Source organism: Alternaria postmessia (genome assembly GCF_024291825.1).
Source record: "Alternaria postmessia strain BMP 2775 chromosome Unknown scaffold_46, whole genome shotgun sequence".
Lineage (NCBI taxonomy): Eukaryota > Fungi > Ascomycota > Dothideomycetes > Pleosporales > Pleosporaceae > Alternaria > Alternaria postmessia.
This window is the reverse complement of record NW_026260119.1, coordinates 55,981-68,367: the sequence shown is the minus strand read 5'-3', so window position 1 is coordinate 68,367 and position 12,387 is coordinate 55,981. Positions and strand designations below refer to the sequence as shown.

Here is a 12,387-nt window from a genome sequence, read left to right as displayed (position 1 = left end):
CGACCTCATCTCTCGAGTGCCGCCAAAACGAACTCACCACGCCTGATTGTCCACTGTCTGACCCTGAATTCACGTGCCCGCTCCAAGCAATCGCCGCTCCCCATATATAGTCGCGGAGACCTTCCCACCTTACCCCCACCCACAATCAATACGAACCTGTCGGTACTCGCGGCCAATGCAACATTTCCTCGCGCATCAGCAGCAGCAGCAGCAGTACGGCGACTGGCCCGCTCAAACCCAAGCCCATCACCAGCAGCCCCAGCATCATGTAGGTCAGCACGGACAACATCAAGCGCAAGCCGCACAGTTGCACGCCCAACAACAGGCCCAGGCTGTCCAGGCGGCTGCCCAACGACAGTATCACCAACAACTCGCCGCCAATAATGGCACCGCTATCCCCGGCAATAACGCCGTTCCCCGCGGGCCCGCCAACGACGTTCAGGCATCCGATATTGGAATGACGGAGGAGAACAGGCGCGTTTTGGAGTGGATAGCTCAGCTCATGAAGCCTACCACGCGTGAAGCGGCTCTCTTGGAATTGAGTAAGAAGCGAGAACAAGTTCCGGAGCTGGCTCTGATTCTCTGGCACTCTTTTGGTACGAGAATTGTATGATCGAGCATGCGACTGGATACTAACGACCCTAGGTGTCATGGCCTCCCTCCTCCAAGAGATCATCTCCGTCTACCCGCTGCTCAACCCTTCGCAATTGACCGCCGCTGCTTCAAACCGTGTTTGTAACGCTCTTGCGCTTCTTCAATGTGTCGCTTCTCATACCGAAACCCGTGGCTTGTTCTTGAGCGGTAGGTCAGATGCCAACTGCACTGAGGCGACGCGACTAACGTACCTATAGCACACATTCCTCTCTTCCTCTACCCATTCCTCAACACAACGTCCAAGTCGCGACCCTTCGAATACCTCCGTCTTACCTCCTTGGGTGTCATCGGTGCTCTTGTCAAGAACGACTCTTCCGAAGTCATCAACTTCCTCCTGACAACTGAGATCATCCCGCTTTGTCTGCGTATCATGGAGACCGGCTCAGAGCTCAGCAAGACAGTGGCCATATTTATTGTCCAGAAGATCTTGCTAGATGACATTGGTCTTGCTTACATATGTCAGACTTATGAGCGCTTCTATGCTGTAGGCACCGTACTTAGCAACATGGTCAACCAGCTTGTGGAGCAGCAAACCGTCCGCCTGCTCAAGCACGTTGTGCGCTGCTTTCTCCGGTAAGTTTCTCCTATCTCTGCCTTTTGTACATGTGATTAACTTCAACAGCTTGAGCGACAACGCCCGTGCTCGTGAAGCGCTGCGTCAGTGCCTGCCAGAGCCTCTCCGCGACGCCACCTTCTCCTCAGTTCTACGAGATGATGCGGCCACGAAGCGCTGTCTTGCCCAACTCCTGATCAACCTCTCCGACAACGTCGTCGATGCCGCGAACAACCAGCAGCTTATGCATTAAAAGGACTGGCTGCGCGGCTTCTTACACTCAACATTGACAATCTGGCCGGGTCACTTCAGCGTTCCTGAATACCCCCTCTTCGCCTTCTGTGTATTTCTGGCTTCGGCTTTGCTTCATTTGGCGCGGCAGCACGCGTAGACGACATACCCCTCAGTTCGATCGGATTTGGCTTACGAAAATGGTGCGGTTATGGCGTTAGGGTTTCTCACATGGGATACCCGTAGCAACACTGTATCTTGCAGGTGCTACTTCCTTCACTTGCCTTGTTACTTTCTTCTAACACTCATGGTCATGGCGAGGAGTTCTCGGGCATTGCATGGCGTAGTGCACTCATCAATGCACGGATCCTAGGAGGAAAAGCAAGTGTACTGTATTATATATATCATTTTCTTCATACAGATGGGCAATGCAAGCGTGCTTCTATAAAGACGTATTCCCGTATTAGTGATATGGGGGGCACGTGTGATGATATTAGCAAGCAAGCAAATCTGCAGGTCTGCAGCGTACATGAATATTGGGGCCTTGTCCAAGTTGCCGAATGCTCAGCCCTTTGCCCTCAATCGGCGTTCTGCGTAACAGTCACACCCGCGCCAAAACGGCTTAGCGCAACCTTCGCTAGCGGCCTCGCGTCCACAATGCACCAAATCCGCCGCCACCCACTTCTTTTCTTCAACCACCACCGTACAGAGCCACCAAAGGAAACGATATCCTCTGGGAGACACATCAGCCAACATGTCGAAAATCTCTGTCGCCGGCGTTCGCACGAACGTTCAACAGCTCCTTGAGTACTCCAACGAGACCAAGAAGAGGAACTTCCTCGAGACCGTCGAGCTCCAGATCGGTCTCAAGAACTACGACCCCCAGCGTGACAAGCGTTTCTCTGGAACCATCAAGCTCCCCACCCTTCCCCGTCCTCGTAAGTCGATATCAGCATGCCAATACAAGGGCGCAGGCTAACAGATACCAGGCATGAGCCTTTGCGTTCTTGGTGACCAGCACGACATTGACCGTGCCAAGCACCATGGCGTCGACGCCATGAGCACCGACGACTTGAAGAAGCTCAACAAGAACAAGAAGCTCATCAAGAAGCTCGCCAAGAAGTACGATGCCTTCATCGCCTCCGACGCCCTCATCAAGCAGATTCCCCGTCTCCTCGGACCCGGTCTCTCCAAGGCTGGAAAGTTCCCCACTCCCGTCTCCCACGCTGAGGACCTCGCCAACAAGATGAACGAAGTCAAGTCCACCATCAAGTTCCAGTTGAAGAAGGTTCTCTGCATGGGTGTCGCTATTGGCAACGTTGGCATGACTGAGGACGAGTTGATCGGTAACATCATGTTGGCCATCAACTACCTCGTCTCTCTTCTTAAGAAGGGATGGCAGAACGTGGGCTCCTTGACCATCAAGGCCACCATGAGCCCCCCCAAGCGCCTCTACTAGAGGGTCGGTCGTTACTTCTGCTGGGTTATGTCGTAGCTGGCTGTCGAAAGACGACTCGCTACGGATTACGATCTTACGGAATCTCGATGGAATGAATACCAACCGATGGGTCTAGCTAGCTTGAATGCATGCATGAACCCGTTGATCATCTATACTTTTGCATTCGTCTGTGCATGCTTGACTGTATATGTTGTCGTGTGAACCCGAACCATATCTTTGAGCCTCTACCCTCATATTGAACCTGACCCGTGCACCGGAACTGGACCCTCGTCTTGAGCCTATGCTATCCAGATGAAGGGTAACGTCCGGTTGTCTATTGAATTCTCTGTCTCGCACGGCCATAATGCGATGCTCCCAACCTCTCTTCCGCACGCTGCCCCACTACCGAACTTTTTCCCAGCCCACCGCAGACTCTTCCAGCTCTGTGCGCAACGCTGACTAACACTTACTAGCGGCTTGGCGTCGTGTACAAAACCACGCAGCTCTCCGTCCCTCCTTCCCTTTCTCCATCATCAGTTGGTAATCTACATACCTAAAAATCGTGGCTCCGCGAAAGCGGCTTGCTGAGAGTTATCCCTCTTTCTTCTGTGGATAGTTCTCCGTTCCCGGCCCCGTAGATCGATACCGCCTGCCTTTCCTACCAATTGCAATTATCCGTGAAAAGATGGATTGGAGTTGTGGGGTGGTGTGGGACATTCCTTTATGTTACGATACATTGTGTTTTCTGAGTGAGACGCGTTGACAGCCGTTGTCTGAATGCTTGCGTGCTGCACTGTTCTTCGTTGTCGTTGAACTGCTGTTCGGACGTCTTGCGCAGAGACTTTTTGGCGTTTTTGTGGGGCAGCACTCTACAATGCGAACCTTGTGGTCGCCCGTCGCCGACGTACGAAGCTGCTGTGCTAGCTTTGGGAATACGTCAGTCTGGACTGAGCGCTTTCTACTGTATGCGACCATGTTATTCAAGTTGCAGTCTTGAGGCCCTCGGAAATCTGGGAGCGTAATTCATCGTACACGCATGCGCCATCGCTATATACTTTGACATATGCAAGGAGAGGAGATTGTATGACATACTACAATGCTGTCTATACGTCGAATATATACAGAGGCTAGCGACTTAGACTACTTCATCGTCGTTGCATCTCTCTCCACTTGTCGAACGCCACCTCGGCTGTCTCGTTGGTCATGCCGCACCGCTCGCCCAGCATGCTCCACGTCCTCATCCGTATGATCTTCTCAACCGCCCGCTCGTTGCGCATGAGCATGGCTAGACTCTCTGTTCTTGTTTCCTGTGGGAAATAACGTCCCGAGTATGGATCTAATCGCTCGTCCACAGTCCGTTCTCGTGCCTTGGAGTCCTCAATCTGCCGCAATACACTATCCGGATTGTCGGGATCCGGTGATGTCGCAATACCCGCGCAATAGTCTAGTACATCCGATCGTACTGCCCAGCTTGGGAACAGCACTTTCTCTTTGAAACCCTCACACTGTTCTGGTTCTAACGACCGACCGTGGCCGGGCGATGGCAGCTGTCGTGTACTTGTGGATGTCGGATCGAAGCCTCGTTGCGCTGGTGTAAGAAGAGCATTAAGGTTCTGTGTGATGGAATCATCAATCGCGCCGCGTGATATACGAAGAAAGTCTGTTTCAGCCGACTTGTGTATTAGTTAGTGAGCTGGCTAGCAAATCAGTTGGGGTGCTGACCTCGCAGTGCGGTCTGGTTGAAGCAGAATTGTGGCGTGAGGCGAGGTTGCGCAGAGGGTTTCGACATCTTGAGCGGCGATGATGGCTGGGAGGGGGTAGTGGAAGTAGACGGCTCCGAGCGTTTCCAGAAGTAGGTCGCCAGCTTGAAGACAATCGATAGTAGTAGACAAGATGATTTGTAGGGTTGTGAGACTGTATGTGTCAAAAGTGATGATGCTCAAGATGCCGCCTAATCCATGTCGGCTTAATGATGTCAGCAGGGGTCGGGGGTCCGTTCAACTTTCGCGTTTCGGCAGGCAGGCGCGACGCGCCTGCCGCCTAGACCACCGTCTCAATCCATCCTCAGAGCATGCCCTTCCGCTTCAATGCTGCCTGTTGCTCTTTCACACCGCGTTACAAATTGACTCTACTGCCTTCAATTCGACCATTGCAATCTTCATCCATCTTCCTGCGCTGCAATTACCCTCAACAGCCTAGTGGCGCACACAACGTCCGCACTTTCGTAGCCATGGCTCCCAAGCAGGCTACTCTCGGGTATGTCAAGTCTTCCCAAACTACTTTAGGGTGCGGCGGCAACATCGGACTGTATCCATTGAGTTATCCTGCGATACTGACGGTGTGTCTACAGAAAGTTCTTCGGAAAACCCAACGGCGACGCAACAAAGCAGCAATCGAAACTGTCCTTTTCCACAAGACCGAAGCCTGTAAAGAACGAGGTAGAGACCAAAGAGGAGCCTCGCTCATCGCCAGAGGAAGTGAAAGAGGGGCAGAATGACGACGTTGATTCGGATGCAGAAGTCAGGGCACCGGTTAAGAAAGAGGTAGAGACGGACGACGATGCCATGGAAGTCGACAGTACAGCATCTGACACGGGAAAGAAGAGGCAGATCAAAGAGGAAGAAGAGGAAGAATCCGAAGAAGAGCCCCCGACGAAACGCCAACGACGGAAAACTACCGAAGGAAAGAACAGCCCGAAGAAAGCTCCTGCGAAGCCAAAGGCCGACAAAGCACCAGAAAAGTCAAAGAAGAGGGCCGCTAAACCGAAAGCTGCGACACCAGAAGATGATGACGAGGAAGTCTCAGCGCCAACCAAGGTTGCAAAGAGCAAGAAGGGGGCCGAATCGTCACCTGTGCCTGTGGAGGATGATGCTGTTTCAAACAAGGAAGAGGAAGATGAGGTGGTGAGCTCAGAGGAGGAACCAGAAGAGGTCAAGACCAAGGCGAGGAAGAAGGTCCAGACTACTCTTTCATCCAACATCAAAGACCCATATCCTGACTGGAAACCCGGTGAGCCAGTGCCATACGCCGCACTCTGCACAACGTTTTCGAAAATCGAGATGACGACAAAACGTCTCGAGATTCTCGCCCACTGCTCACTTTTCCTTCGTCAAGTGCTACGATTAACTCCATCTGATATGCTACCGACTGTTATGCTAATGGTCAACAAACTCGCAGCCGACTACGCAGGCATCGAGCTGGGTATCGGCGAGTCTCTTATCATGAAGGCTATTTCTGAGAGTACCGGACGAAACTTGCAACAAATCAAGAGTGACCAGAATGAGATCGGTGATCTAGGGCTCGTTGCAGCGAAGAGTCGCTCGAAACAACCCACCATGTTCAAGCCCAAGTCTTTAACCATAGAAGGCGTACGAAAGGGACTAATGGGCATTGCTACTGTTGAGGGACAGGGAGCTCAAGGGCGCAAGGTCGACGGCATCAAGAAGCTCCTGTCAGCAGCCGATGCGCACAACGCTGGAAAGCATATCGATATCGAGAAGGACAAGGGTGGGCCTAGCGAAGCCAAGTTCATCGTCCGAACACTAGAAGGAAAACTTCGATTAGGTCTTGCTGAGAAGACTGTCGTAGTCGCTGTTGCGCAAGCTATGATATTCCATGACATGTCCCAGGAGGGCAAGACGCCATCAACAGCAGACTTGGCAAAGGCCGAGGCCATGCTGAAAACAGTCTATAGTGAGCTTCCCAGCTACGAAGTCATTATCCCCGCAATGCTCGAACATGGTATCATGAACCTGCGAGAGAACTGCCGCCTACAGCCTGGTGTACCGCTTAAGCCTATGTTGGCAAAACCGACAAAGTCAATTACAGAAGTGCTCGATCGCTTCGAAGGTAAAGACTTCACCTGCGAATACAAGTACGATGGTGAGCGGGCGCAGATACATTTTGTTGCGCATGACGCAAAGCAAGAAGGTGAAAAGATGGAGTTGGCAACCATAGCTCCAAGCGCTGGCAAGAGTGACCGAGGTGTGTCGAACATCTTCTCTCGGAATTCTGAGGATCTATCGAAGAAGTACCCTGATATTCTCGCCAAACTACCGACTTGGGTCAAAGAAGGTACAAAGAGCTTCGTTCTTGATTGCGAGACGGTGGCTTGGGACATGGTAGAAAAGAAAGTGTTACCGTTCCAGCAACTCATGACGCGAAAGAGGAAAGATGTCAAGGTCGAAGACGTCAAGGTAAAAGTCTGCGTCTTCGCTTTCGACATCCTCTACCTGAACGGCGAGGTAAGTTTGTCTGATTTCATTCATTATCGTGTCAGTGCTAACATTCATAGGCCCTTGTGACCAAGTCCTTCCGTGAGCGTCGTGAACATCTCAATGAAGCGTTTGTACCTGTCGAAGGAGAATTCGCGTTCGCCAAGTATGGTAACACCAACGAGTTGGAAGAGATCCAAACCCTCCTTGAAGACTCCGTAAAGTCAGGAAGCGAAGGACTCATGGTAAAGATGTTAGACGGACCAGAGTCCTTCTATGAGCCATCCAAGCGCTCACAGAATTGGCTCAAGGTCAAGAAAGACTATCTTGCTGGTGTCGGCGACTCTCTGGATCTCGTCGTCCTAGGAGCGTACTATGGCAAGGGCAAGCGTACAAGTTGGTATGGCGCCTTCCTTCTCGCCTGCTACAACCCCTCGACCGAGAAGTATGAGACAGTATGTAACATTGGTACCGGCTTCTCGGAGGCCATTCTCGAGACCTTGCACAAGACATTATCCGAAATCGTTATCGACCGCCCCAAACCCTTCTACACACACTCCACCGGCAATAAAGACCAGCCCGACGTCTGGTTCGAGCCGCGCTATGTCTGGGAAGTAAAGACGGCCGATCTGACCTTGTCACCGCGGTACAGAGCTGCTGCGGATGAGGTCTCTGGTGGTGGCAAGGGTGTCAGTTTGAGGTTCCCCAGGTTCATCAAGGAGAGAGATGACAAGAAGCCAGACCAGGCCAGCTCTAGTCGCATGATTGCTGAGATGTATCAAAGACAGGAGAGTGTCAGTAAGAACAAGGGGCCAAGTGCTGATGATGACTTTGAGTATTAAGGTAGTCGACGATTCAGGTCAAGCGCGACGACGGATAACATTGCACGAGGTCATGTCATATCTCGCGACGAAATCACTTTAGTATAATAATGCCCAAGTTTCCAGATCGTTTACTTCCGTCCTCTACTGAATTCTGAATTGTGCTTTTGCTCTTGGAGGAGAATGTGTGATGGCCATGTAGCAACTGAAAATTAGGCAGTGTGCAGGAGCGCGGGCAGTAGCACATAGAAGTAACGCCGCCAGAGAGTGGAAAGGCTTGTGTACTGTTAGACGTATATCCAAAGGCACTCACTGTGCATATTCCTGAATAGGCTAATAAGATATAGGATAATCTACATCTCTGTCTCTGGTATCTGATACAACTTCTGGAAGACAAGCTTCTTTGCAGGTATCCAATGCGACACGAATCTTATCATGCTATGGTGCCATAGAATCGAAAGCGCAACAGAAGTTGCGTGTACGGACGAATCGAGTTGATTCGTGTTTGGTACTGACTCGTCCGCTCGCACTGAGGCCTCCCAAGAGACCCCAAGGCTTGAACGACACCCTGGACCACCACAACCACAACAGCTGCACAACGAATTCCATTGCGGATCACGGCGTCGCCATCTCCCGATATCATCCAGGCTGAAAAATACTAGTGGCAGCTCAACTGTATATCCACACACACGCCACAGTCCCCACAACTATAAGCAAAACTCCACCAGGGTCTGCGAGGATGAGCGGCACAAACTTCCGCACTCCAACAGGGACTCGTTCCGAAGCAACCCCCGCTTTTGATTGGCGCCGCGCACTGTACCAACACAGTCGTGACAGCCCGCGTAGTGGTGTCTGCAATCTCCGTCTGGTATGAGTCTCTTGAGAGGGATCGACACCTGGGCTGCTCCGCGGAGCTTAGAGCCGTGAGGAGATACAGTTAGGATGGTACTCCTGTTTACTTTGACGCAATTGAAGTCCCTGTTTGAGACGGCCCGGGTTCTAGGGTAATATTGGTTCGGGACGGGAATCTCTTGCAGGCAGGTATGTACGCAGTTGATGTTGAAAGGGGTGTCGTTCGTGCATGAAGGAGTTATTGTGTTGGTAGTATTAGCCTATATTCCTGATGTCTCGCTTTTCCTCGTTGGAATGAAATTTGTATTCATCTATTGTACACACGTTGTTGTCGTTTCTCGTGTCACTGCTTGGGCAGCCATCATGTACTATTTTCGCGGGATGTTGCCCTGAATGTCGCAGATCAATGAAGTCTATACTAATCCAGGTGTTCTCTGATAGGATTCGTAGAGAGACTAAGAGAGGGCTAGACCATCATCGCTGAGGAAACAGTACGATTTTCTGGGTATCATGCCGACTAGGCAGTGGGACGCCGAAGCCAGAACGTATAACCGGCGCTTAGCAGTCAGCCCCCGCGCCGACACCCTCTACAGTACAACAAGTCGCAGACACTACATGCAATCGGCGATACACAAGACTCCCAACACTTAGCACTGCCGGAACCCGTTGTGACACACCACTCACGAGTAAAAGCGGATACGGTAGCGTCGGAGATAATGGCCGGCTGCTTTTTGCTTGGACCGCATTCTTACATGGCAAACCAAGACGAAATAGCCTCAATCACAAACAATGGCATCCGAGTACAAAACCCTCATAGTACCTTTAGGGCTTAGTTCATCGGCAGTCATACATATGCAGGGTCCAGAGCCCTGTGGCAATATCATGCTACAAGTAACGCGATTGGAAGGCCCCGTTAGCGAACTTTTACATATCCATGAGAATCACGACTCGCTGCGAAATTAGGAAACTCGAAACGAGGGACACGTCTGATCTAGAAGGCGGAGGTTTGGGTAATCTTGATGTTATGAAAGAGCCAAGTTTTCAGATAAACTTAGCCGTATTTTTTAGTTGTACAAGTGGAGATGAGTGCAGTTTCTTTCTTGTTTCTCATTCTGTGGTTGCCTGCAGTTCTATGCACTTCTCGCTCGTCCAGACTCTTTCTTTCTTGGTTGCTCAACCCTCTTGCCAAGTTTGCATGCCACACCCCCCTTTTTCTCTATGGCCGCGTAAAGATTCGTTTCAAGCCTCTGTTTGAACCAAAGCGTCTGGGAATGGTAGTCTGCTTCCAAGTCACCTTCAAAAGAACAAGCGAACTTAGCCCAAGTACTGTCTCGTGCGGAATGTAACAGCAACAGTTGAATCAAGCTAGTCCAAGCGACAGTGCTACGACACGCCCTCTCCGCCCTCTTCTCCCCGCAGCTTCACCGAGGAACGAGGCTCCACCCACACAATCGAAGCGAGCTCGCGTGCCTCTAGCTTGTGCAGCGTGCAGAGTTCGTAAAAGCAAGGTACCATGACCTAGTACATGTATAAAACTTTGGTTTTGAATATCAGCGAGAGTAGCCCTTCTGATCGTTCCAAACCATCTAGTGTAACGGCGAACGACCCAGCTGCAGTGAATGCGTGGCCCGTGACAGCCCCTGCCAGTACGCGGAAACGGAGAACACGCAGACCAAACGGAGACATAGGTATCTGGAAGAACTGTTCCAATTGCTCAGAGATCTGCCGGAGGAGGAGGCGGGAGAACTTTTAGCAAGAATCAGAGCTGGTATGGATCCAAAAGATATCGTCGATACTGTTAGGCATGGTAACATGCTTGTACAGTTTGCTTCGACGATGGAAAGTAGTAGGGACAGTGAGAGCACCGAGGCCGATGGCGGTATTGGTAGCAGTGGTGGTGGTCGCAGTGGTAGTGTCGACAAGTCCGGCGATAGTCAAGAGCAGAGAAAAGATTCAGATTTGCTGCCCATGCAGAGTAGCTGAGGATGCGGATTCAACACCACCTGGGGTGCGCCAGATCCAAAATTGCAAAATCCAGACACGGCTGATCAACCGTTCAACCCGAGAGGGCAGCCATATCTGGGACCTGCATAAACATCTTTTTTCCAAACTTATCTTATACTTGGACCTGGTGTATCACTTTCAAGTTATTCAAGGCCGCCCCTGACACGTTTTTACACGTACTTAATGCCCACTGTATAGTTCTTTAACTCCCGATGAGGCTGTCGTTATCTAGGCGTCGAAAAAAATGTTCCTGAAGTTGTGCCCAAACGTATCTTTGGGGTGAGGTGCCGCTACCTATCCCAAACGTGTTCTTCCAAATCAAATTCCTGTCCCAATCATCGCTTCTCCACTCCCAGACGTCGTCTTCAAACAACAATTTCAATTCAATCTCTTCACTGTAGTACTGTACCTTGACTGCGAAGCCCTTTGCCCTTAGTCCGTGATAAGCTCGAGCGACAAGTTTTAGTATGGCGGAATGATCCCTCCATATGAAGTCGTCTTCTTGCCTGATTGCTAAGGTGATGACTCTGGCTCTAGTATTCAGATGTCGACCATGCTCATTATGAGTGGTAACACGTTCCGTGTGTGGAATGTTTAGCAGAGCCGCGACGCCGTCACCGAGGTCTCGGAGATAGTCGTCCCGTGTGTATGTCGTTGCACCTGCCCCAAGTGATCCTCGATCATGTGTCTTGCTCTTCTGGATCTCGGCAAATTCGTTGTCGGTCAATGCATCGCACTGGAAGTTTACCCGTAAGTCCAAGTTGCGTACCAACTCTTCCACTGTTATCCCAACTCCAAAAACGTCCTTCTCTACAAAGTCATCCATGGATGCGTCGAGCAATCCGCATTCGGCGACAGGGTTTCTCTCCCCGATTGGCCGAAGATCTTTACCCACAGAATCTTTAAGTTGTTTGAGAGCCTCTTTAGCGAAGACAGGTCCTACAAAGCATTTGTCGATGAAGTGCGGAGGTCGGAGTGTCATCAACGGTGTCCTTAGCCATCGTAATTTGTTAGGATCATCGTCTCTGGAGAACCAAGGCTCGTCGAAAGAATCCCACCAGTAGAGCAGACTGCGACTCGGATCATGCTTGTCGTTGAGTTCCCATAGATGCATATATATGTCGTCACGTAGTTCCTGGGGTAGTTGTAAAACTCGTGTGACGATCTCCATGTTTGCATCGTGTGTGTAGCTATGAACCGCGGCAAGCAAGTTGTCCCCACCTGATTTGACACTCGCAAGATGTGATTCACGGTAAAGAATGTCTCTTTACTTGTGATCAGTTTGGGAAGACTACAAGTTGTGGAGATACTTACTGCCGGAGAGCATTTTTGGTACGTGTCTGGTCTTGCTTGAATTGCTGAAGCATTTTTAAGAGCTTTGAAAGATACGATATATTACAGTTTTCACAAAGTTGACAATAGAGCTGTGTAGGTGGTGACGAGAGAAGGGCGGTCGTCGGGAAGCGAGGTTTTGTCTGCTACGCGAGGTGACTCACTACCTAGGTATACAGAAGCACACGCATGCAAGACAGGCAGTAGATACAGTGAGAACAATGCGCTTGAAGCACCCCAGATTCTATGCGGACTAGTGGAGGAGAGCAAAAAGAATGTTCTCGGTAC

General features: G+C 50.9%; 5 protein-coding genes across 5 annotated transcripts; 3 read left to right on the top strand and 2 right to left on the bottom strand.

Annotated features, from left to right (window-relative positions):
* Positions 1-175: 175 nt before the first annotated feature.
* On the top strand, positions 176-1,460 carry RCD1 (Cell differentiation protein rcd1; the record flags this gene model as incomplete). Its single annotated transcript, XM_051733378.1, has 4 exons — positions 176-596; positions 646-801; positions 852-1,227; positions 1,277-1,460. The coding sequence occupies 4 exons, from the start codon at positions 176-178 to the stop codon at positions 1,458-1,460; spliced, it is 1,137 nt and encodes a 378-aa protein (XP_051586838.1).
* A 732-nt stretch (positions 1,461-2,192) lies between these two features.
* On the top strand, positions 2,193-2,897 carry CRP74 (60S ribosomal protein L10a; the record flags this gene model as incomplete). Its single annotated transcript, XM_051733377.1, has 2 exons — positions 2,193-2,376; positions 2,428-2,897. 2 exons carry the CDS (start codon positions 2,193-2,195, stop codon positions 2,895-2,897), a joined length of 654 nt encoding a protein of 217 aa, XP_051586837.1.
* Positions 2,898-4,021: 1,124 nt separating this feature from the next.
* On the bottom strand, positions 4,022-4,665 carry J4E82_007127 (uncharacterized protein; the record flags this gene model as incomplete). The annotated part of the gene is made up of 2 exons (XM_051733376.1): positions 4,022-4,536; positions 4,599-4,665. 2 exons carry the CDS (start codon positions 4,663-4,665, stop codon positions 4,022-4,024), a joined length of 582 nt encoding a protein of 193 aa, XP_051586836.1.
* A 441-nt stretch (positions 4,666-5,106) lies between these two features.
* Positions 5,107-7,932, top strand: J4E82_007126 (uncharacterized protein; the record flags this gene model as incomplete). Its single annotated transcript, XM_051733375.1, has 3 exons — positions 5,107-5,132; positions 5,227-7,120; positions 7,171-7,932. The coding sequence occupies 3 exons, from the start codon at positions 5,107-5,109 to the stop codon at positions 7,930-7,932; spliced, it is 2,682 nt and encodes an 893-aa protein (XP_051586835.1).
* A 3,037-nt stretch (positions 7,933-10,969) lies between these two features.
* On the bottom strand, positions 10,970-12,094 carry J4E82_007125 (uncharacterized protein; the record flags this gene model as incomplete). Its single annotated transcript, XM_051733374.1, has 2 exons — positions 10,970-12,030; positions 12,082-12,094. The coding sequence occupies 2 exons, from the start codon at positions 12,092-12,094 to the stop codon at positions 10,970-10,972; spliced, it is 1,074 nt and encodes a 357-aa protein (XP_051586834.1).
* Between the last annotated feature and the right edge of the window lie 293 nt (positions 12,095-12,387).